Below are 26,210 nucleotides of genomic sequence, written 5' to 3'. Positions count from 1 at the left end.
GTAAAACATTGGCCTTTGCAGACTCTGATGGATCTCTTAACAGACATCCACTGCGCTGAGACCGTGAGACTCATGAAAATCAAGATTGGTACAACAGACGCAAAAGAGGCCTATATCAAAGGGTAGATTGATTAAAATAACATACTCCCATAGTGCAGTCAGATCGGAATTTAATTAATTCAACCTTCATGCTCACATAGCTTTCAAGGAATGGCTCTCTCCCCAAATGAACTCCATTTCTATTTTCACTTTATGTTAATTGACATTTACAGAAAACAAATAGTTTGGTGTCCTATATATAAACACTCTTTTATCTGGTCTAGATCAGATAATAAAGTGGTAGAGTTAATCAGCTCATCTAGTTAACACAATATGGCATGGTTTCTACAGTAATTTACCTGGTGTACATCAGTGACTCACAAATACTGGCTCACTCTTTCACTGGTCTGACAAGAACAAACAGTGATAATGTTGAGTTCACATCACAGCACTAAGTCAGGCCAGCTGTTCACGTTCTGTTGCCTGAACTGCCTTCACTTTGTCCACTGACCCAAGTCCTGTGGTGTGGATTCTTTTGGCTCTGGCCTTACATTTTTTTGCACACTGTATGGCGTACCAAAATTAAGGCACCCCCGCAAAATAGCTTTTAAAATTTTTATTTTTCAATCAGGAACCTCAGTGACATTGTTGGATTTCCATGAGTGCCTTACATAGTCATGAAACATTCATGGAGTGACTGCTATGCACAGACCCTCAGCTGGACACCGGGATACAGAGATAAGCGGTTTCCACTACTGGGAGTTCACATTATAGTTGGGGAATAGTAAGAAATTGTGGAATTATGGACAACATGCTAAGAATTAATAGAACTATGTGAAAAGTACATAAAATTATGAGACAAGAGCTACCGACTGTGAGGTGGAGCTGAGGAAATCCGGAGAGGCTGCCCTGACATAGCAATCTTTGAGCTGAGTTATGGAGATTGAGTCCATTGGAGAGAGAAGGGGTGGGACAGACCCTCCAGGCAAAGGGACAGAGAGGTGAAAATTCAAAGAGGATGAAGAGGTTGGGGGGAAAGGACATGACAAAGGCTAAAATGTAGGGGGAAGTAGGGGGGTGGGTCTGGGGAGAGAGGGAGGGAGGAACGAGAAGCACTGGAGGCTGGAAAAGTAGGGGTCAAATTTTAAAGGGCATTGGTCATATTAACAGGCTTAAGTTTTATCTTGAAGTGTTTGGAAAGGAATTAATAGACTCTGAGCAAACTGGTTACAGGACTAGATTTGAAGACTGCAGAGCTGGCTCTGAGAAGAGGGCCTGGAAGAAGAGACAGCTTCCGACTTGAGCCTTGACTCTTGGCACATCTGACGTACCAACAGAGAGAGCCCCAGGTACTGGTTGCTTTAGAGTCTGAGACCTAAACACTTGGATGGCTAAAGCAAACAGCGCCCCTGTTGACTTGACTGAGGCAGAGCAATTGCTGTCTGACATAAGAGGGGAGACTGTATACCTCTGTAATACGGGGGGGATTCTTTTGTTCCTCTCCCTCCCACTGCCTGGCAGGGACCTTGTGACTTCCTTTCTGAACTGTTGTGACAATCTGTGGCAGACTGCTTTCTTTCTATCCTGCCCCATGCCATCAGACCAATCATCTCAAAAGAAACCTCTATTGTTCAATGTTTGAACCAACTGATTTACACTCCTTCATTTCCTTCATAATATCCAGTCTTCGTCATGTTATAATTCCACTTTCCTGTCTATTTTATTTCCTGCTTCTCTCCATCAGGCCATAGATATTCTCATTTCCGTATTTATACCCACGCTGTTAAACTTTTCTCCTGTTTTAAATGTATCAATAAATTAAAAATACTATGTATTTAGGCATTTATTCATTTGCTTCCTCAGTCCCTAAACAAATCCCCACAATGGCGCTCTGGTAGGTCTTTAGCCTCATGGAGCTCAGAGTCAGCTTAGAACCTTGTTACTTGAAATGCCATCCTTGGACCAGCAGCATTGACTTTACCTGGGAGCTCATTAGAAATGCAGAATCTTAGGCCTCACCCCTGACCTACTGAACCTGAATTTACATTTTAATAAGATACCTGGGCGATTGGTACACACACTAAAACTTCAGAAGTAATGGGGTAGGAGGCAGGCATTAAACAAGCAATCGTGATAGCATGTAAAGACTGCTATGATGCTGGAAGTCAGGGGTAAGAGTCAGTAAGCACCTCACTGTTTTATGGTCAGTTATATAATGGGCATTGATTTTTATCATTGAATTAAGTAAAAAAAATAGTTGTATGTGTTTGTAGAGACCACAAGGTATTCTTCTTGAGCTTGTCCCTCTGACTCTACTCTAGTGTGGATTCCACTATAAATGCCTACCACATGCTTTTGCTGACATTGACTGAATTGTTTACAGAAGCAGTCAAATTTGAGAACTTTAGGGGTTTCAGAAAATGATGGAATTGATTTTTGCCTGTGCAATTTTGATTGTGTGTGTGTCTGGTGGGGGTGGGAGCTGGGGGGTGCAGAACGGGGTGTCTTAGCTGTAACAAAAGGAGAAAGCCTCAGCATATCAACATGCTTGACATAAATAGGGGTGGGAAAATTCACAAGATGAACTGGAACCAAATTTTATACAGAACTGTTTTGCCATGTGGTTCAAGGCAATTGGAAGAGTCTGCTTTTCTGTGAATTTTTTATTTTTATTTGTGCTGAGAGTTGTGTGATTCATGATATGGTCAATACCCCTGGTTTAACTACCCCAACACATGCATTGCTTAGTAATACCCTTAGACTCAACCAGCACTATATGTGCTACCTGAGAAAAAAAACAAACCCTATATTTCCTTCTCTTTGAAGATGTGCTGATGCAACATAGCTTTCCTCACACATTTAGTTGAGACTAAGGGTCAATAAAAGCAACCATGTTTTGAATGCACAACAGATTCCATTTTGTTTCCCACCGATTTCTCTTATTTGAAATGAAATTTCTTCTTTAGTTTAATTTAAATCAAAGAGGATTAATCCTTCTTAGTCTTTTCCCTGGCAGCCACTAAAGTTTTGCATGCTCCAAGTGTGGATGTTAAAGGATGCCCTTTTTACCCACAAACATCATGAATTTCATTATCATTTTTAGGTGGTTTGAAACACTGTCCAGAAAAATCACTGACATGTTGACATAGAGTTTATTGATTTGTTCTGGACCCCTAACATAGGCTACAATCACTGGTGTTTCAATAGAATCACAGTATCTCACAGTTAGAAAACACTGCTGACACTCTTTCATATGAGCGTTTCCGTGATGTGAATCCCTTCTATACCAGCCTCCCCACCCTCACCGAACAAGGGTTTGCATCCACAAGCAGGTTTCTCCAGGCATCTGGTTACCAGTTACCAGTTATCAAGACTTACTATAAAGTTTTAGCCATTAGGATAATGAAGTATAGGGGCAAGGAGAGGCAAGAACATCCACAAAACTCCTGTAACACGTGTACTTGGTGAACCGATGAGAAAGGGGTGTGCAGATGGGAAAACAGATGGCCTTCTCAATAAATTGTGTGCTTTAATAGGCTATCCTATGCAAAAAACAATCTTGACCCTCTATTTTATATATATCTATGAGACACATAGATCTAAATATGAAAGGTAAAAATAAAACTTTCAGAAGAAAACGGAATATCTTTATGACTTTGAGATAGGCCAAGATTTCTTTAGTACAGCAAAAAAGGGCTAATATAATGAAAAAACTAAAATGTACTACATTAAAGTTAGGTATTTCTCTTCATCATAAAACACTGCTAAGTTAGTGAAAAGACATGACAGACTAGGTGAAGATACTGGCAACATATACACCTGACCAAGGATTATATCAAGGATAGAAAATTAATGCAATGCAACAGAAAAAAAATGGGCAAGAGTTTTACAAAGGCGTTTCATAAAAGAGGCTATCCAAATCGCCAACAAACATAAGAAAGTACTAGTCATCAGGGAAATGCAAATTGAAACCATAGTGTGATATTACAACAACTTGCTAAAATGAAAAAGGCAGATGTAGAGCACTGAAACTCATATACATTGCTGATGAGAGTGTAAATTTGTACAGGCACTTCAGAAAAGAGTTTGGCAATATCTACAACAGGAAAATATACAAAGCTTGCCCCAGGAATTCCATTCCTAGGTATATAGCCAACAGAAATGCATGTACATTCCCCAAAAGATGTTTATAAGAATGTTTGGGAAGCGGATGTGGCTCAAGTGATTAAGCTTCCACCTACCACATGGGAGATACTGGGTTTTGGTTCCCAGGGACTCCTGGAGAAGGTGAGCTGACACAACAAGATGACACAACAAAGAAGCATAAAGAAGAAAGACAATGAGGGACACAACAAACCAGGCAGCTGAGGTAGCTCAAGTGACTGAACATGGGAGGTCCTACGTTTGGTTCCCGATGTCTCCTAAAGAGAAGATGAGCAGAGAGTGAGGGCAAACAACGAGTGGGTAGAATAAATAAATAAATCTTAGGAAAAAAAAAGAATGGTCATATTGGCAGTATTTATAATGGCCTCAAATTGGAAAAAACCCAAATGTTCATCTGCAAAAAATAGATAAATTGTGGCCTGGCCACACAGTGAAATACTATACAACAATAATAAGAAGTGAACATGGGTGTAACAACATGGGTGACTCTCACTGACATTGAGCAAAACAAAACCAGACACAAAAGAGTACATACTATATGATTTCATTTATGAAGTTAAAAAACCAAGAAGAAATTAATCTCTAGTGCCAGAAGTCAGGATAATGGTTATCCTTGTTGTGGAGGGTAGTGGGTAAGAGAAGATGCCTGAGATTCTGGTAGTAGGCTATTTCTTAATTTGAGTGCTGATGACACGAGAAGTGTTTTAATTTTATGAAAATTCATTGAGGTCTATATTTATGATTTGTGTACTTGTTTATTTATGTTATACCTCCATAAAATTTGCAAAAAATTGTGTGTTAAAGAAGATATGAGGGAAATATAACTCCAAATAAATCTTCCTTTCTTTAGCATGCTATCTCAAAATTAAGAAGAAAAATGAATAAAAAAGAGATAAAAAATACTAAAACTGTGAATCTTCACTATACACGTAAGAAAATTCTCCTTTTCCTCTTTAAATTTCGATGCAACAGACATGGTGAAACAAAAGAGCCATTGACTTTCCAGGGAAGCCTGATGGATTTGTTTCTGGTTTATCATATGTCTCCCTTTTCCCACCCCATTCAGATAGGTAGATGAGAACTGACCTTCAAACAATATCCACCATTCCTTTTTGGATCACCCATGGATGATACTTGGAACCCAGCTTTTAAATTTTTATCTCCTGCCCCTTGCAGCTTTTTGCCTGCTGTCTGCTCTCTGTATCCATTCACTGTACATTATTCTGTGTCAGTATTTATTTTATTTCCCCTGCTCCCTTGCGGCTTGCTTGCTGTCTACTCTCTGTGTCCATTCGCTGCATGCTCTTCTGTGTTCTTGCTTGTCCCCTTCTTTTCATTGCATCACCTTGCTGAGTTGGCTCTCTGCAGTGTCTGGGGCCAGGCGGTGCTCTGCAGTGTATGGGCAAGCCTGCTTTCACAAGGAGGCCCCAGGATGGGACCCAGGGCCTCCCATATGGTAGACAGGAGCTCATCTGATTGAGTCACAGCTGCTTCCCGGGACCCAGCTTTTTAAGTTCACCGTTCCTTATGTGTTAGTCCTATCTCTCTGAGGAGACTATAAACATCATAGAAGCAAAGACCTTATGTTTCTTATTTCTGTGTAGTCTCCATCACACTTAGGAGAGTACAGAACTTGTCACAGGGGTTCAGCAGATACTTTCTGCTGTAGAATGTTGTATCATCTAGACTCTGAAATCTGAGGCCTAAGAAGGGAGGTGACTTGCCCACAGTTACTTGGCCACAGTTGAAGCTTTTGACTCCTGGTCTGTCCTTGTCAAGTCAGGCTCCCTTCACAGCCTTGATGAGGAAAGCACAAAGCCCCTTTTCTTCTGCTTTCCTTGGTTTTACTTCTTCATGTAGGTATGCAAAGGCACGACACTGCCTAAATGCAGAGCCCTGGCTGGGGGAGGAAAAGCAGTATATATAGACTCAAAAACACAAAGGCAGTAACCTGGCTCATTTTAGTGTTTAGAAGCACTAAAAGGTTTTCTGAGACAAAATAAGAACACACCAAACTCTTGTGCTCCTCCTTTTTTTTTTTTTTTTTCATTTTCCTCCAGGGATTTTGATGAATTTCGAAGCTCTATCTGTCCTAAAAGGTGTTGAAATGTAAACATCAGTCTTTTGAAAAATTTCTCATTGTTTGTTGAGGATCACAAGTTATTCTCAACAAAATACTTCATTCAAGTCTGGATTATAAAGAGCTCAATGTAACTTCACTGGCAGTGTGGAATCTTTCAATCTTGGTTTTCCAAAGCAGAAAATGAATTGACTACATAAGAGAAAACATGATTTTTCAGGCTCTATCCTGTGAACTCATTAAGGATCTAATCTAGAGACTAATTAAGAAATAAGTGCTAGCATCTATCTTAAGCACTGACTATACATGCCGTTTATTGAGCACTTATTTTATGTCAGGTACCATGCTAAGTGCTTTAAATACAGTACTCCATTTAATCTTTACAATACCATAAGGGTAGGTATTATTATATCTTCATTTTTATATAAAAGGTATGGCAGATGGGAGACTGTGTTTTCCAAAGTTGGCCTCAACATGTCCCATTCCATATGTTCTTCTTACATGTGACTTTAATACTTCTCCCACCAAAAGGTAAGATCTCTATTCCTTACCCTTTAATCTAGTTAGGCTTGTGACTATGGCAGAAGTGACACGATGTGAATTGAGAGTAAGACACTGTAGTGGTTTGAAGCTGTAGGTACCCTAGAAAAACATGTTCTTAAATTTAATCCATTTCTGTGGTTTTGATCAAACCCATTTAAGTAGAACCTTTTGATGAGGTTACTTCAGTTAAGACAGGGTTTCTTAACCTTTGTTTGTTCCACAGTTTTCAGATGAAAACCACGGACCCCTTCTCAAGGTAGATAGTTTTATGACACTCAACATGAGCGGTCAGAGAAAATAAAGACAATAAGTTGATTTTTTCAACTCAAGCTCACAGACCCCTGAAATCTTTCCACAGACCCTTGGTTAAGAACTCCTGAGTTAAGGTGTGGCCCAGTATGGGTCTTAATCCTATTACTGGAGTCCTTTATATGAGAATGAATTTCGGGGGGGGGGGGCAGGGGAACACCAGTGCCACAACCACAGGAAGCAAGAACCTGAAACAGAACCAGAAGAGAAAGAGTTGCTACCATGTGCCTTGCTGTGCGACATCAATAGCCAGTCCCCAAAACCCTAGTCTTTGGGGAAAAATGATTGGTGAGGCCAGGGACAGAGTGGAAAGGAAGCAAAGTGACTAACAGAAAGAAAGGGAAAGAAAATTAAGATTTTGGATATTTTCTTGACCTCAAAACTGTGAGTAAATATGTTCCTGTTATTAAAGCTGACCCATGTCATGGTATTTGCTTAAGTAGACTAAGACACAGAAGCAGTCATAAAGGGTGATTCAGCTTCTGCCTGCTTCTCTTTGGGACACTTGCTCTTGGAACCCAGCTGCCATGCTGTGAGGAAGCCCAAGCAGCCACAGCTGAGGTTTTGAAAGACAGGCAGCATCAACTGCTAGACATGTAAGTGAGCGACCCTTTAGAGGACTTCATCCCCTAGCTGTCAAGTCACCTGTAGTCTTTGAGTTTTCCCACCTGAGACACCAGGTATTCTTAAACAGAAACAAACTATTCTGATGTGCATGCCCCTTTTCAAACTTCCTGACCCAGCCATAATAAAATGGCTGTTGTTTTATGCTATTAAGTCTGGGGTAGTTTGCTATGCAGCAACAGTAATAGAAGCTCTGAGATGCCAAATTAGGTCACACAGCAAGTTATTTCCAGGGGCAGTATTGAGCCCATACTTTTAACTACTCTGTTTTAGAAGGTCCATATACTTACAAGTATCACAACACCAATATCTGTCACTCTGGGATGTAGCAAAAACCATGATAGTGCTAACCACGGAGAACCAAAGCCAAGCACCCAGCAGAACAAGAGGGCCTGGTGGACAGTCTGGTTTGACAGGGAAGAGTCCCTGCTAGGGAGATAATAATCTCCAGGCTGGTGCTGAAAAATAACTCTGGGATGGAATGAGTGATGCTGCCAATCTCCTTGAGTCATAACACTGCCCTTGGGAACAGCTTCCAGACTTCCCTCTGGCCGCCAGGAGCAAAGCCAGATAGGAGAAGCATGTCAGTGATGCTCAGAGAGCTCTTTGCAGAGAATAATAAATGGTTGGTGAGGCCAGGGACAGAGTGGAAAGGAAACAAAGTGACTAACACAAAGGAAGGGACAGAAAATTAAGAATTTTGAACCCCTGATATATGCTGGGCACTGAGCAACCTCTGTTTGCTCATAGATTCCTAGAAGAATCCTGTGATGTTGGCAGTAATGGAACTTTTTTTTTTTTTAATTATTTATTATTTTTTAAAAATTACATTATGAAAAATATGAGGTCCCATTTTTTTAAAGTTGAGAAAACTGAGGCTTGGAGTTTATGTTGCTGGCTCAAATTTTACAGCTAGTAACAGGTAGAGCTAGGATTCAAACCTAGGGCTGACTAAATGATGGGCGTATGTTCTCAAAACATACTCACATTTCCATCTTCTCTTCTTTGCTCAGGCTGCTCGCTTCACACTGCCTTATCTGGAGAACCCTCTCTAAGTCAAAGTTTTTCCCTTAAGACACACTCAAGTCTTTCCTTTTCGTATAAGCCAGCCCAGATTATTTAAGTCCTCAGCACTTTCTTTCCTATCAATTAACTATAAATCCTGCACTTGAGAATTATTCAAATGCCCATTATACTTTATTCTTTATTTTTTTTATTATCTTGGTTCTTTTACTGGATTGTGCAGTCAAAATCTGAACTCATGTTTTTTGCTGTTTTGAATCTTTCACAATGCTTAGCATTGTGCTTAATGCAAGGTTTATTGATGCTCAATAAAAATGTCCGGTTAATTTTCTCTTACATCTGTAGAAATACATATTTATAGTAATCAAAAATAAAAGATACACGAAACAAAATAAAATCCCTCTCCATTCTTTATCTCTTCCCAGAATAGATGCCAACACGGAGAACAGGATATAAAAGAGAAGATGAATACCAGACAACTGTCCAGCTAGAATTTCACAGAAGAGAAATCTTCCTGCCTGGCAGCCCTTTCTGCCTGCTTCCCAGGACATAAATAGCTCCGCAGTAACAGTAGGTGGTGACTCCTGGAATGCCCAGCCTGAACTCTCAGAATCCTAGAAATTAGAGTGTGGCTGACATGACTCCAGCCACAGTGAGGCCAAGCCTTACCACCAACCAATAAAGGTGTTCCACAGGGAGCTGGGAGTCACTTCCTGGAGCTCTTTCTGGTAGCAACTGAAGAACAGGGCCAACATTTGCATTTTAGACTTTGTGTGCTTCTGGGTGACTCTCTAATGGCATCACAGCATGTCACAGGGCCTCAAAAAATCTCAGCTTTAAGAATGTCATTAAACGTGGTGAGGTCTGAGCCCTTGGCCAAGGAAGACCTAGCAATGATCTTGATTGATGGGTTCTAGGGCTCATCATGTGTCCTCCTCAGTGCCTTTGCTTATATGACCACTGCTCCTGCCCAGGGATCCTCCTCATTTCTCTGAGCTTTTGTAGAGAAATCTCACCTTTCAAGGCATAGCCCAATGCCTCTCAGAATCCTCTTTATGCTTAGCTCACACTAATTGTCCCTTTCCCAGAAATACTCTAGCACTAACTCTATAAACCACAGAGCTTATCTCTACAGACATTCTCCTAGTTTTCTGTGTTCCAGAAAGGCAGTACGGAGTAGTGAAAACAGCCTATAATTTGAGACCAGGGAGAGCTTGACCCACTATTTCCTGGCTCTGTAACTCTGAAGATCTTTCCAAATCCACCCAGAAGTCCTTGTCCATCCATCTTAACATCTACATAGTGTTCTGCTGTAGGATGAACCATCATTTCTCTTGCCAGGCCTCTGTTGATGGTCAGTGGACTATTTCAAACTTTTTAAAACAACAATGAGATGAACATCCTTTTATATAGATCTTATCACATTTGGACAACCACTTCTGTCAGATAAATGTGTAGACTCCAGATGCTTCCTACCTACACAATTTTAAGGCTATTCATGATCCCTTTTCTTTTTCCCCCTGTTCATACCTAAGAGCTACAGTTAAAAACATGCCCTCTCCTGCTTTGCTGTGACTATAGAATTCACCCTATACTCACAGTCACCTCCTAGCTGAAGCCAAGACATTGGCTCCTTGGTACCATTTTTATCTTTACTCTTCTCTCTGTCTCACCAACTCCCTCACCCCAGCAGTACTCTATCTTTATAAGGACAGAGCTCATACCTGGTGTTTACCTCTCCTCCCTCATCAGATGACTTTTGAAGACAAAGATACTGTAAGGAATAATAACAGAACTTTAGAAAACCCAAGCACAAAAGGCCCCCTCTCTTTTCAGTTAGAGTGAGAGAACTCTACAGAAGAAACAGGATGCACTTTTTCATGAATTCTCATTTCTCAGGGAGCCCTATGAAGCCCAGGATTTTTGGTCTTGGAAGGCCACAGTATGACAAGGCTAAATCATGGACTTTAGAATCAGACAGACACAGGTCATAATCTCAGTGTAGCTGAGTAACCTTGGGTAAAGGAGTTAATCCCCTTGAACCTCAGTTTTCTCATTTACTGAATAGTATTGATGTATTCACAGAGGTTACCATGATGATTAGAAATAACATGATCTAGTGCTTATCAGAGTGCTTGAAACATAGTGCAAATGAAAAATTATTACTACTTTTATCCCAGAAAAGATAAGGTTAGAGTGTGCCTGAATAGTGGAATAAATTATGACAATAGGATGTCAAGGAATTTTGTGTTCCAGGTCCATTTAACTTTCTTAACTCTAATTTTCCCTTCTGCTCTCTAAATCCATTCAGAGCTGAGGAATAAATTGCCCCATGTTACACAGATATTAACAGAAATTCTCTCCATTAAATGAAACATATGAATACATGGTCCTTTGAAAGTGTGTGTGCTCATACAACAAACATGTGTTGAGTTTTTAGGATACACAACACCCTGAGCCAGGTTTTGGATGAGATAGCTAACCAGTCTGTGTTTCAAAAAGGAGCAGACATGGGTACATATAGTGCAGGGTTAAAGATATAAGATGCCATCAGAAAATCAAATGACAATGGCAATGAGAACAACAATGACAACAGCAAACATTTACTGTGTGTTGGCTCCATGTTAAGGAAGAGTTTTATATGCATTACATCATTTAATCTTCAAAATATCCCCATTGAGTGTTGTCTTATCCCTATTTCTCAGAAGAGCAAACTGAGGCATGGGTAAATTATTTTCCCAAGATGACACAGCTAATAGGTGGTAGAACTGGGATTCAATCCTAGGCACCCTTACTCCAGAGTTCAAACGTATAACCACTACAGTAAAGCACAGCTTAAAGGGAATAGTTGGGGCTGAAGGGGGACAGTGAGAAGGCAGCATTTGCAAAGATGGAAAAAATTGATCAGGAAATATGGGAAATGTCACTCCAAAGAGGGGGAACGACAAGGACATAAAAGCATGGAGCCAAGGAAAGAGAATGAAGTACAACTGGGCTAACTAGAGTGTGACTGAATGTGGGAATCAAAGGGAGACAAACCTTAGTGTGGGGTTATATGTGGGTCTGTGTAGTCCCCCTTTGACAGAGGGAAAGGTGAGACCCAGAGAGATGAAGTCAACCACCCCATGGGCTAATAGTCAATTGAGAGTGATTTTCTTTTTAAAGAGCACTTCCAAGGCCTCCTCCAACCCTGTGGGCTGGCTCTCTTGGGAACAGGGGTCTCTGGATCCCCTTTAGGGTGGGACTCCACTCTGCTCCCAGGGGTATTGTGCCTCCTTACTTTGAGTCACACAGTGACTGTCATCAGCCCAGGTTTATGCTTTCTGGGTTAGTGTGTTTGACACCATTTGTTTTCTGCTAGATGTGTTGGGCATAATTCACCTATTATCTCTCTTGAACATAGGAAAGATAAAAGTATATATAAGTGGTGCAACAAAAGTGATTCATTTGCCACCAGACGGGTGGTGGTACCTACATATTCAAAGCCATCAGGCTTCCCATGGGAGTCTGAGCATACTTTCTTCATCAATTCAGTTAACTAGGCTTTCATTTCTCTCTCTATAGATCTCAGTACTTCTCTAAGGATGAACAACTGGGTCTCTTCATCTCAGATGTTATATTTTCAGAGAGGATTTATATAGAAGCAGGGGATTCCCTCCAGGGGAATGCAGAGCCAGGAAGATGTATCCTTTCTGGGTTTTGAGACAAGGGGACCAACTTCTTTCTACAGCAGCCCCTGTCCATGGCCCGGATTTTCTTTTTTTTCTTTTTTTTTTTTTTAAAAGATTTATTTATTTATTTAATTTCCCCCCCCCTCCCCTGGTTGTCTGTTCTTGGTGTCTATTTGCTGCGTCTTATTTCTTTGTCCGCTTCTGTTGTCGTCAGCGGCACAGGAAGTGTGGGCGGCGCCATTCCTGGGCAGGCTGCTCTTTCTTTTCACACTGGGCGGCTTTCCTCACGGGCGCACTCCTTGCGCGTGGGGCTCCCCCACGCGGGGGACACCCTTGCGTGGCACGGCACTCCTTGCGCGCATCAGCGCTGCACATGGCCAACTCCACACGGGTCAAGGAGGCCCGGGGTTTGAACCGCGGACCTCCCATGTGGTAGACGGACGCCCTAACCACTGGGCCAAAGTCCGTTTCCCTGGATTTTCTAAGCTACGTGAAAGAAGTTAAAAACAAAGCAATCAGATTTGATATTTGGAATCAAAAGTTGTGGCAGGGAAGGAGAATTCCTTTTTAGAAATATATAAATATGATATTCCAAGTGTGTTGAAATGCACTAAAGTTACACTGGTGTTTTTATTTTCCCCACCATTTTCCCAGGGTCTCAAACTGATGACCGACAAGCTGAATCCTGAGAATAGTTTTGTTTGATTTGAACAAAGTTCCCCATAAAAATGGCTGTCCAGAACCGGGTGGTACCTGCCCTCTTTAGCTGACACATGCATTTCCCAGATCACCACTGTCCCCACCTGACCTTCATTCCTATATTACTGAGCTCACCTTTGTCTGTGTTACCTTGAGTAAGTCCCTTCCCCTCCCTGTTAGCCAAAATCCTCACCTATCAAATTGGGGGGAAGGGAAGGGTTGATTACATATTTTGTCTATTGTCTGCCTCCTCTCACTATAATGTAAGCTCTAAGAAGGCAGGGATTTTTGTCTGCTTTATTCATGACTGATGCTAAATAAACTTTTAATGAATGAATGAATAGTCCTAAACCTCCCTTTTGGCTCTATAGAAAATTTTCTGAAAATGTGCCAATTGTGATTTTGGGGGGAAAATTTTTCTTAAACTATTCAAACCTCAGACTTTCAGAGCAATCTAGAGTGAGAGCAATTTGATATCCCTCTTGCCAATGGCCAGGTATCCCTCAGCTACTGCCAGCTGAGATACGGAAATGATGCCTTCCATTTGAGGAGCCAGTGAAGGCTTTAGTGTTCCTGACATTGCATTCATTTTAGTAATTGCACGAGGTTTTGGGGAGCTTCTGAAACATCTACTCTCCTGTATCCCTATGGTATTAGCGACTGGCTCTGGGTCTCACCATGAGGTAGCAAAGGATTAAAATGAAAAGGGAGACATTGAGCAGAGTTCCCCAGTGATGGGATCACCTCCAGACAGTCAATGCAGACCAGCCTGCCATGATTGTAGAATCACTTAACCTGGGACAACCGAGCCTCCTTTGTGTTGCTTGTTAATGGAGAGGACAGCAATCAAGGGGGATCCACTCAGGTGAAGGTCTACGAGTTCCTCATGGCACGGTGGCCTGAAGGAGGAGGCAGGGCTCCCGGGCAAGGCCTCGCCTTTCAATGGCCATGATCCACTTTTGGTGTGCTCAGGGCCTCACTCACCAGCAGGTAATGCTCTGTAGGGCAGTGAGCAGGTGGACCCGGGCTCCGCTTTTACAGCTGTTGATTGGCACCATTTTCTGGCTGACCTGTGGACTTTGCTTCCTGCCCCGTCTTAGCTGACTTCCCTGGACTTCCCTAGTTCAAGGGCTTTCAAACTTTAATGCCCTTCTGCCCCACCTAGGGGAAGGGAGGCTTGTGAAACATACATATCCCTGTCTCCAACTGCAGAGCTTCTAATTCAGTTTGCGGGCTGGGCCTGGGAATCTGCATTTGGACAAACACCCCAAGTGATTCTGATGCAGTGTGGTTCCATCAGACATTCCCACATGGAGCCCCAAGACCCAGAGCATCTATCACACCTTCTCTTGCCTCATTGCCCACACATCCTTGTGACACTGTACCTTGTAACAATGGATCCTGTATATTTTCCCATGCTTAGGTTTTAAAAATGCAGACTGCTTTATAATTTCAGGCTGCTTCCATTTCTTTCTCTGAATATTTACTCCCAGCTTCCCTTGTCTCCCTCACTGGATGCCCAGACTCCAATAACATCAAGATGAGTGAGAGCAATAGGTTTGCATGGCTCCCTCTGGGAGGGGAGGCAGTGGACAGGATAGGTTTCTCATCAGTTCTGCATGCCACCCTGTTCCCATGGTAGTCAGCTACAGGGTCCTCAGCAAGTACTTCAGCCAGGGATGTTGTGACATAGGATTCCTGGGGACCTCCGAAATGCTATCACCACCTCTGACTGAGAGGACTACTCACTGAGAGTAATTATCTTCACCAGGTAGAGATAATTATTATAATTCTGAAACATTCTAAGGTCAGGAAAAAGAGAGTTCTGGAAACTGAAATCATAATTTCCCATTTTCTTTTATCTACCTAGGACTTTCCAGTTTCTAGAACTCCCTACAAATACATATGAAAAATAGGCCTTTGGGCATAAGAATCAGGCTCACAAAGTCAACTCATGAATGACTTTTTTTTAATTGCACCATCTACCTGGTGAAAAAATTTGAATCTCTGATCACAGCTAAGCTGAATTTTAACTTTGAATGTTAAAATCAGTTTCACAAAACCAATATAGTATCTGGAAGAGGCCATCTTGTGAGGATGAGGGAAAGGCCAAGAGAATCACAGAGCTACCAATCCTGATTTCACTGAACCATCACAAGCTACTGCCTGCCTCTGTTTTTCTTGTAGTGAAAGAGATAACCTCTTTGTTTCACTACGGTCAGTTTTATTGTTACTTGCAGACAGTCATATCTGGTCACATTTTGTTGGCTTTTGGTTGCTAGACATTAACATGAACTTTGAAGAGATTAAAAAGAGATAAGCTACTTGTGTATGAGTACAGGTATACACAATTCAGATTTATCTTAGTCCCCCAAATTCTAAATTAGTGGGGATTTATTATGTATTATTTAAATAATATATCAAGAACATTTAATTGACACTCATCTGGATGAATGTTCTTTAAGATGTTTGATGCATGCAAACCCCTTAGAAGTAACCCCAACTATAGCACAGTTAAGTATTTAAGAGTGCTAGGCAGAGCAGAGGTTCAGGAAACTTGTTGGCTTGATTTCATCAGGAAATATGTAACCACCACCACCACCACCACCTGTTAGTATTTGCCATTGTCTTGGTTTCTGGCCTTGATTCCTGTTTTAACATCCTGATCTTCTGTGTATTCCAAGACCAGATGAATTGTATGACTTTTTACAATTTAGCATTTATTTCCAAGAAATCTTGTGACCCACATTCTGGCTCCTATGGGGTTTCTACAGGCTCCTAAGCTTCTGGAATGGGCTGGGAAGAGTCAGATAAGGAAAGGTTCATTTCAACTGGATAAAACTCCTGATTCTGACAGTCTCACTCCTATGTCTGTCAGGCAGTTTCATTCAAATTCACATACCCTTCCTCTCTGTTCCTATGTGTGGGAGCCTCAGGAATCCAGGCTTTTCTCTCTGGAGTGAACCACTGTCTGCTTTTGCTTTGTCCATCAATTTTCTGGAAGAGGGTCATACAGGCCATTGGCTTTCAAATCAGTGTGAGCAGGGCACCTTTCTTCTAATGAGGTTTAGCAGAAGTATAACATATCAAATCACTAAAAAATTACATCTATGTTTTAGCACTGCCTATGTGCTATGGGTGCTGCATCACGGGTTCTACAAGAATAAATCTCCTTTAAGCCTTACAACAATCCTGGAGGTAGGAGCTGTTATTTCCATTTTACCAATGCAAAAACAGAGGTACAGGGTGGAATTGTTTTTTAAAGCAGGGGAGAAGGAGGCTGGTACCTTCCTATTCAGTATTCTTTTACTTCTGTGGCAGTTCCTAAGGTACTGCTGTGGAACTCTCAAGCTCTAAGAAGCACAGTTTGAAAATCTTCTTGCAGCCAGGGGTTATAAAGGCAATTACTTAATGGGTCAGTTGAACAGCACACAGGAATGAAGGAGGTCAGGCAGGGGCCATGGTGAAGTGGGGAATCCATGTTTCAGCACAAGAGGGCAGCTGCCACTCAGTTTTGGACAGTCATTGCCAAACTCTGTGGAGATCAAACCAGCACATTCATTGGTGAGGATTCAGCCTGTAGGTTACCAGTTTGAGACCTCTGGAGGAATTAGATGGGGTATGAAAACACACCCTGAGGTAAGACCACGAAGATTTCATTAAGACGCAAGATGCCCACTGACAAAGGAAATAATGGCGGCAAAAAACAAGCATAGGGGTCTTTTCAGACACACGCATGTTTTGATGACCCTACATTCCATTGACTAAATAAGAATCACGTCTTCCCACTGTTTATCCACTGGTCTGATTTATTTTTAAGTAAGCTCTTCCCCTGCTTGGTTCTTTCTACTCTTCACCATGTGTTTGCCAGTATTGGCCAAGCATCCTGTCTCACACCTCCTCCTCCATGTTCCTCCCCTCCCCAGCCCCCAGATTGTCTTCTTATTTAAAGAAAAACATGATTATAATGGTTAACAAAGAGGCTTTCTAAATTATACAGGAGGCAAAATGAGTCCTGGGGGGTAGCTCATTAGAAAGATTTTATTCCATTATCCCTCAGGAATATTGGTCCCCATCAACACACAAATGCAAAATATAAACAGATGGTAAAGATGCTTTTAGCACAGGTCTATGAGGACTTGATATTAAGGCACCCAGAAACTGAGTATGTGCAAACCCACCCATGGCAGCCCAGTTCTAAGCCCTGCCTTCCTGCATGCTTTAGAAACCTGGTAATCTATAAGGGAATGCATACTGAAAAAGAGTTCATAGACATTAAGCAACTGTAAAAGGTAAGCCAGGCAGTGCTCATTTATCAAGTAAATTGGAGGGGATTTGTGGCATAAGAACTCCAGAATGTAGAAGAAAGAACATCACACACAAAGACGGAAGGTCAGTAAATACGGGAATTAGACTAGATTGGTAGTTTTCAAATTTCTTTCCCCCTCCCTCCTTTCCAATGTCCCTCCATTCTTCCCTTCTTAGCTTTCAAAATAAATCATATTCACAAGTCCAATATATAAAACATAAAAATGGGGCTACTCTGTTTCCATGTGTGTGGCTGATACCCTAGGATTTGGCCACCCCAGTACTCCCAATGGCAATTTTGTAGACACCTCTGAGAAACTTGGTTTGGAACCACAAGGAACAAACATACAAAACCACTAGAACTAGGTTACTTCCAAAGTCCCTCCAAGAACCAATAAAAAGAGCATCCTTTACATTTAGAGATGAAAAAACACCAAGGCCTCCCAGAGCCCAGTGACTTGCTCAGGGCTACATGAGAGCCAGCACTCATAATCCAGTGCCCTTTCCACTCTGCATATAGTACAGGACAGTGGTCTGAATCCCAACTTGGCCCTCTAGTAGCTATATAACCTTGGCAAGGCACCGAACATTTCTGTGTCGCTCATTTGTAAAAGTGGACATATGAGTGTCCCATTTTATGCTGCTACGAGGATTCAATGAGATAATGCATGTGAATGACTCAGAACCTTTCCTGGTATATATATTTAACAAATATTAGTTCGATCACACTGCTGCCGTTCTTTCTCTTTGCCTATCAGCTACAGAACATCAACATCATGTTTATGCCTATCCATCTTGACAGAGTGAATCTGCCAGAAGCAGACAGAGTGGTCCAGACACAGCATATAATCCACAACATACAATGGACAGTTGACTCTAAAGCATAGTTGAGAAACAAAACGCAATGATGTCTGGAAATCATTTCCATCCATTTGCTCTCCAGTATTTTTCGTCTAAGAAAAACATGGCATTGGGCAAAGAAGTTGGGGAGAGTGTACTGACCTGGGAGAAATGTCACATCCTTGCTGCATGAAAGCTCCCAGGGAGAACCATAAGCTGTTGAATATCCCAAACTCATTGGACTGATCGCTGGTTGTCTGGTCCCGTCCCTCCTCAAACTCTTCACTGTGCCATTCGTAGGGGCTGAAGCGGCTGACCAGGAATAAGACGACACTCACTCCAATGTAGGCAAAAACGATGCACATCCAAATCTCATAGGCCAAGGGGTCAAGGAAGGAGAAAACCCCTGGCTTGGACTTTTGTGGTTTTTTAATCATGATGGAGATCCCTAAACTCATAAATGGCTTGGAGAAGTCTATGACTTCTTCTCGAACCAAGGTGATAGTTAAGGGGGCCACAGCTACATCAGCTCTCTGCAAAGAAAAAAAAAGAAGAAAAAAGAAAAGCAGTTGAGCTTTGCATCTCTCTTGGTTCGCTTGTATCTCTCTTCACTGTGAATATTCTCTTGTATCTCAAAGGATGTGAGGGTGAGAAGGAATCTAAGTCCAACATCTCCTTCCTTATAAAATACACCAAATGTAAGATTTTGGCTATAGTTAATAGTAATATTTTGATGATGCTATTTTATAGTTTGTAACAAATGTTTCACAACCGTGCAAGTTGTTGGTGGGGGGGTGATGTATAGGAGCTCTGTATGATGATATGCATGTTTGTTTTGCAGGTTTACAACTTTTACTATACATTTATTGCTCGTGTATAAATGGTGTACTTCAATAAAATTTTATTCAAAAAATATTCCTGATGAATGGCTAACCAGGTTACTATATCACAGGGGAGATTGTCTGGCAGTTCTCATTGTTCTCATTTTTATAGGCTTCTTCCTGATCTTGTGAGAAGGTGCTGCTCTAAGTATCTGTTGTTTTGCCTACCCAACAGCCATTCCTCCTTCCTCTGGTAGGAGAACCAGTCCTGCCCATGGTCCTCCTGCTCCTAATGGCAGCACTGGTTGAGGATGAAGCACATTGACCCACTCTCCTGGCCAGAATGACTCACTGAAAGGTAGGCATGGGATCCGACTTGCTTGAATGAGAAATAGCCCTGAGAGTTAGAGCTAAGATATTCAGAAGCTGATCCCTGATACAATAATCTGAGGTTCCCTAAATTCAGGGCTTAGCTTGGACTCCCTGTGAAGTATGTTCCATTCCCCTGTTTGTCCCCCAGAACTTGAGGCAACTCCTCTAAGCCAGTTTGAGTTGGTCTCTTTTAGTCTTGCCTAATAAGGAAGCGAAAGCAAATTTAACTCGATATAAACATTTATTGAGCACTTATTAAGTGCAAGCCGTAGGCTAAAAGCTTTAGATAAGCTATGGTTCCTGAATGCAGGGAATTACAAACAATAAGGGAAGACTGATACATACACACTCAATTTTTCAAGTTACAAGTCGAGCTGGATGTATGTTATCAGAGAGAGGAAAATGCTACAGGAGACCAAGAAGGGATTGATTCAGGTTGGGGAGATCAGGGACTGCATCATGGAAGAAGTCATATATAAATTTTCGCTGAGTGATGAGCAGGATTTTGACAGGCTGTCTGGCACAGAATAGCATTCCAGGAGCAGGGAACCATGTGGATATAGTCCTGGAGGCGAGGAAGTAAAATAGCATCACAACTGTTTTGTTTTCAGGAAGACTACTAAGAAATACATAAATAATTTAACTTTTAAAATTCAAACCTGGTATGTAGGTAAGAAAAAAAGGGTGCCAGAATATTCATCCTGGGCAGCCAGCATGCAGAACGAGGAGGTCTTTTTTCTTTCCTACCTCTCCCTGACGGTACAAAGACCTGCATTTATGCCATAAAAATCTACTGCTCTTTTTGCCTGAGATCAAGAGATCCTAGAAACCCAGGAGACTTTCCCATGGAGATATGCCATAACATTCATTTCTGGAATAAGAGATATGCCTACGCAAGGCTGTTGGAGGTAAATGATTTTCTCCTACAGTGCTGCACAACAGTCCAGATGTGTGGCTGTGACAGCTACTGTGCAGATGAGGGCCCTGCCCAGCAGCCAACCATCTGTTGCTTAGAGAAGGTTTCCTCTGGCTATTCTCATTGGCTGTAGTTACTGAGAAGATGCTTTAGGTGGAATAAGGCTGGCTTCAGAATGATTTAAATTCTCACTTATAGAAATAAACTTTCCATAAAGTAATATGGAGTCAGGTGTGAATTTCATAGTAACACTGTTTTCTTTTCCTCATACCTACTGCATAAATCTTGATAATATTTACAAATACTGACAAGCCAGTGTTTGGGAGGAAATATTTACTTTTTCCTCTTAACCTGAACATAGAGGGAAAAGGAATGGAGAAAAAAAGTTATGTAAATGAAGATTTGGAGGGGTTGACCACAAGTAGAAGGGGATGAAGGCAACCTTTGAAAATGGTAAAGGATATTGAATAACTTCATTTGATGCCTCCTAATGTGAGTTAATAAAAGGGATCCTGGATTGGAAAACTATAAAACCACATTATTCTAGTACTTAGTTCATTCAGCAGTTCCAAGGTTTGCTCCATGGAGAATTGTTTCTGCAAGGATGTTAATAAATATAACATGAAAATAAACATGTTTGGGAAACATGGATTTAAACAGGTTCCCTTGGGACAGGAATTCTCAGACCCTTTAAAAGCCCAAAATGCCTTGAGAATTTTTAAGAGAGGTAAGCAAGGTATAATATTTCCAAAATTGTTTTTCTATGGGTCTTCAGTATTCCTGTGCTTTAAAAGGGATCAATGTTTTTATGATACACACTGGGAAATGTTAAGTTCAACTATCTCATTTTAAGATAAGAAACTTGGGTCCAGAGAGGGAAGAGGTCTATCTAAAGTAGCCCTATTTTAGCTTACTTGACATTAACTTGTGAGGCCTTGTGAGGACAAAATCAGGACAAGAAAAGAGCTGATCGAGGAGAAAGTAACCCTGGCTGCTCTGAAACTCGCTGTGCGGTCTCATGAGAGACCAGTGTCTTTTGGGATATCGATTTCCTCATTTTAAAAAGGAGGCATATTAATTCCTGCCTTATCCCTTTTTCACAGGATTGTTTCGTGAGGGCCAAGAGGATTCAAATACATGAAGAATACTGTGAGCATTTTATAGGTGCTCAAAATAACTTTCTTAAACTGCTATCTTAGGACAATGGCCCTCAAATTTGAGCGTGCATCAGAGTTGGGTCTTTTTAAAACACAGATTGCAGTTTCTGACTCAGCGGGTCTGGGGTAAGACTGGTTCCCAGGTGACACTGCTGCTGCTGGTTGAGGCACCATTTTGAGAGCCACTGACCTGACCTAGGAGATGCCCAAATTAACTATGTGATGTCTAGAAACAATCCTGGGAAAATAACGGCCAGTTTTGTCATGGCAGAGAAAAAGCAAAAAGTGAACAAAACTGTCAGGGATGGAGAAGTCCTCTGAGCCAGGCACTGTGACAGTGAATAGTCCCCCCACCCCTACAACCCGGTGATAGAGGATTCACTTTCCCATTTTACAAGGTGACGCTCAGAGAAGTTCAATGGCCTGTAGGAATCATGCACCCAGAAAGCTGGCCGAGTTGGAATTCAAATCCAGGTGCATGCTTGCATATTTCCTACTCTCTCTGCTCTACCAAGAAAAAGAGAGGCAGGAAAGTCACCTGTGAATAAGGCATAAAGATAAATCCATGCGAGCAGCAGGAAGTTCATTTGCAGCTTGTGGCCTCTGTGAATGCAGGCACTGCTGATGTTAACCAGCAGTTAAGGTTGGCTTTACAATCCAATGCTTGGATAAGCTGATTTCTACAGAGCCAGCAAATCCCAGTGTTTCTGAATGTATAGTGTGGAATTAAAAAGCCAAGGCTTCACATTCTGACTGCTTTTACCAGCGGCTTGTACTTTGTCAAATCACCTAATGTCCTTAGGCCTCAGTGTCCTCACCTCTAAAATGTGGGTAATAATCTCATCTACCTTATTGGATTGTTGTGAGGAGTAAATTGAATAATGTGGGTAAAGTATTGACCATAGCCCCTGGCATATACTAAGTGCTGAAATGTTATTACTATTGTTGTTGATAGAGAGAGAAAAAGGAAGAAGAGACCCTGATTGATGCTTCGCTATTTAAAAGGCACAGAAAGTATAAATTGGAGGTCTCCTAATGAAATTTTTCTGACCTCACTGGTCATTCATAGCTGACAGATATTAATTCTTCCTCAAACCCCTCAGTGGAGCTGGAAGGAAAAGCCTAACTAAAAATCAAGGGATGGTCATCCAATGAACCATCATGGAGTGCTCAGAATATACTTTTTTACGGGGAAGAGGGAACAGGTTTGGTGTAGGGGAGAGGCTGGGGTGGGTGGGGGCATGGTAGGCTCACACCTGAGGCATTGGAGCTAATGCAGGCAGTTCTGAGCCATAATGAACAGGGACCCACCACTGAATGGGTCTATTGGGAGTGTGCCCCCAGGATGCTCATTCCAGTGTTCTGCCCAGATCCCAGGCCTTTTACTAGAAGTGGCATTACATGGGGGTGGAAGTGCTGGGGGGAGGGAAAAATCTTCAGCTGTTGCCATGGGGATGACCTTAAGAGCTTGGTCGAGGTTCCCATGGAAACCAGCCTCCAGCTGCAGTATTAATCGTCTAAGTCACTATCTTTCTTCAATGTTGGTTCCCAAAGTGAGAGGTAGTAGTGGGTTGGCGAAAGGGTAGATGCACATACAACCCCTCAACTCATTAACCACCTTCCCAGGTCATCTAAAAAGCCATCTCCCTGGGGGAAGATTTTCTTAATTCCATCTCTTTCTCCTTTGAATTTTCATCGTCCTTTGTAGGGCTCTTATGGCCATGACAACTCCTACCCTGATATGAGACACTAAGATTTACAACCATCGCAAATAGTTGCTTCATCCTAACAAGAATACAACATCAACCTGGGCTTTGGCATATGCATCACCTCAAAGACCCAGCCAAGCTTCTCTGTGTGCTGTGAAGGAAGCTGTGGTGGTCACTTCCTGCATACGGCAAACATTCTTTTACCACTGCCTTTTGTCGAACCTCACAATCTCCAAGGGTCCACTGAATCAAACCATACTCTTCCCCTTGTCATTTCCTATTCAGACTTTTCCCTGACAACTCCTCAACCCAAGACTTCCACAAAAATCATCAGTGTTTTCTCATTCTCCTTTCACACCTTCCTTATTTCCACCAATAGTCTATTGTCTCTTCTTTAGACATTTCTGGGCTACCTTCTCTCTTTCTGTTTGAATATAGTCACTTTTCATGCCCCACATCCTTCTTGAGGGCTAGACAAACTCACCATTAGTTTTTTTGCCTGAATCATACAACTGAGATTCTTTGATTCTATGCTGTCTCGTATATTGTTTCTCACTGTCTAATTGTATTTTCTACTTCACTAAATGTTAATATCGTTTGGGGAAGGAATAAAATCTTTTACTTCTCAGTGAGTTCCTAAGACAAAGCTGGGCATTCTGTGTCTTCTCAAAATAGCTTGGTTGGCTGAATATTTTATAGTAAATGTGCATGGTATTGTTTTGGATGCTGTGAGTAATAAAAAGATGTAAACCTACCACTATTACACAGATAACCATTGTATTCGGTGGGTTATGTTAGGGGCCATAAAATAGGCAGAAACAAATAATTGCTGAGGAAGGTAAGAAGAGCTAAAAAACAAAAAGGGGAGTTCACACATGTTAGAGAGAAAAAGAAATGAAATCTTGGCAAAGGGATTTTTTTCATAAAGGTTTTGGAGAAGGGGTAGATTTTAAAGGTAACTCTAGGGAACAGAGTGAGTCAGGGGGCAGTTTGCGGTACACAAGAGGGTGTAATGGGGCAAATGACTGGAAAGTTAGTTTGGATACAGGGTGCATCTAATACTGGGGAGAAATCTATACTTAGGGAGCCACAAAAGATGTTTGAGTAGGGAAGTAACAGTTCAACACTTGGCCTTGTGAAAAATAATATGGAAGATTATATTGTCACCTGTGTTGAACAATGATCAACTAAAAAAACACTTAGTGAAATGGGGCTGAGGGAAATGGAATCAAGAAGCTGAATGAAGAGTGCCTTAAGACACTAGATTTAGACTTACCTTTTCAGCAGCAGAAAACTCAACTTATAACATCCGATAGGCCAGGGCGAGCCAACCTCCAAATGATTTCCTATCAAACCTTGTGCCTCTGCCTTTAATTTCCCCAACCCCGTGGTGGACTTACTCCATAGACCAGCTCTCCCACCATGCCATTCCAAGCCTTGGTGTCAGGGTCTCGGGCTCCATATTTTCCATCACTAACAATCTCCAGGCGGTAGGAGTAGCCCACATGCTTGGCAATCTCGGCCGCCAGTTCCACACAGTAGCCCTCGTAGCGGTCATTGCCCTCAAACTGGTTGGCATTCTTCTTAAGCATCACATAAGGATCTTCCTGGTAGAGAAATGTGGGAGACAGAGGATGTGGGTTATGGATGACCCATGGGTAGAGAGGACTGTGGCATGTAAAGATGGATGTCACCAACATCATGAACATTGGGAAGTCTCTCTAGTCTTTAAATTCACTTCCTGAATTTCTGCCTCCCCTTCTTCCACGCCAACACCCACTCACCCCTACCATGACAAACTTCTTGGGTTAAGTAAGCAAAGGACTTTGTTAAAATAAGAATGTTTCAAGATTGAGATATGGTGAACAACTTTTCAAATTATGTTCCAGAAGTCCTTTTTATAGCAGTACTATGCGCACTATATGAGCACAGTTCTGGGAGCATTATGATGGAGAAGTAGACACCAAATGGTCCCCAGATTTCTCATTATCAATCACTGAAATCACAGCAGCTTTGCTCATACCCACTTTGTGTCCTGGAATTCTTACTTTGAATGGCTTCTACTGAGGGAATGTGGAGAATGAAAACCAACCAATTCAGTCCCACCCTTGTTTTATGTATGGGGAACTATGGCTCAAAAGAGGGTAAGTGTCTTACCCAGGGACACAAAGTGAGATAGTGGCAAAGCCAAGGTGAAACCTCAGTACCTCTGACTCCCATAACATTTTTTCCCTCATATCCTCTTTCCATCTGTGACCCAGTTTGGGAAAGAAAAATGACCAGTTTTCACTCCTGGAGGAAAGTGCTTGTACAGGCCTCATGTGAATCTCAGGTAACTCCGATGAAGGACTGAGGACTCACTAGGATTGTGGTTACGATATATGTTCTATTCTGAACACTCGAGTTATCCCCGCCGGCTTGAGCATCGGTGGCTGCAGGGACAAACTTATCATCTTCATTCCAGTAACCGATCTGTGAATGAGAGGAAGGTGGAGATATAAGGTGAGCCAAGTTCCTCCAGGCTGGCTTGCTCTTAGCCACCCAGCCAACTCCAGAGATAGGAAAGCAAAAGCACAGCCAGACGTCACACATTATTGGACTCACCAGGCTCTAGATTATTGGCTATAAGATGCTCACCATGTTCCACCCCCTCCCCTCAGCCTCCCTCAGTGAAAATTCTCACTGTGGTGGGCTAAACCTGAGGAGGTGGCTCCTCTGAAGAGTGAGGGTTCAGCTGTTCAATTATATAACTGCTTTTGTATACTGAACTGCAGGGCTGCAGGGATTTAATTCCCTGCTGTTATTCACAGGGCATCTCTCTTCCCACCCTCCCCGCCATACATGTTAATCCTTCCATTCTTTGAGCTTATTATGAACAGTAGTTGGAACCAAATGATTTAAACATGATATTCCATTTATTTTCTTTTTAGGTTAA

At 41.9% G+C, this 26,210-nt stretch overlaps 1 protein-coding gene across 4 annotated transcripts in view; it reads right to left on the bottom strand.

The window, feature by feature from the left end:
• GRIA1 (glutamate ionotropic receptor AMPA type subunit 1) overlaps positions 1-26,210 on the bottom strand; it is a 341,795-nt gene that overhangs the window by 81,678 nt on the left and 233,907 nt on the right. For all 4 annotated transcript variants that reach the window (XM_058281096.2, XM_058281089.2, XM_058281088.2 and 1 more), the window contains exons 9-11: positions 25,637-25,747; positions 24,676-24,882; positions 18,463-18,833 (exon numbers count right to left, since the gene is read on the bottom strand). In XM_058281096.2, the coding sequence (XP_058137079.1) occupies positions 18,463-18,833; positions 24,676-24,882; positions 25,637-25,747 (689 nt within the window). The remainder of the gene's footprint in view (positions 1-18,462; positions 18,834-24,675; positions 24,883-25,636; positions 25,748-26,210) is intronic.

The sequence above is a fragment of the Dasypus novemcinctus genome, chromosome 2 (assembly GCF_030445035.2).
Source record: "Dasypus novemcinctus isolate mDasNov1 chromosome 2, mDasNov1.1.hap2, whole genome shotgun sequence".
NCBI lineage: Eukaryota > Metazoa > Chordata > Mammalia > Cingulata > Dasypodidae > Dasypus > Dasypus novemcinctus.
Note: the sequence above shows the minus strand (reverse complement) of the source record. Positions and strands in the feature narration are given on the sequence as shown.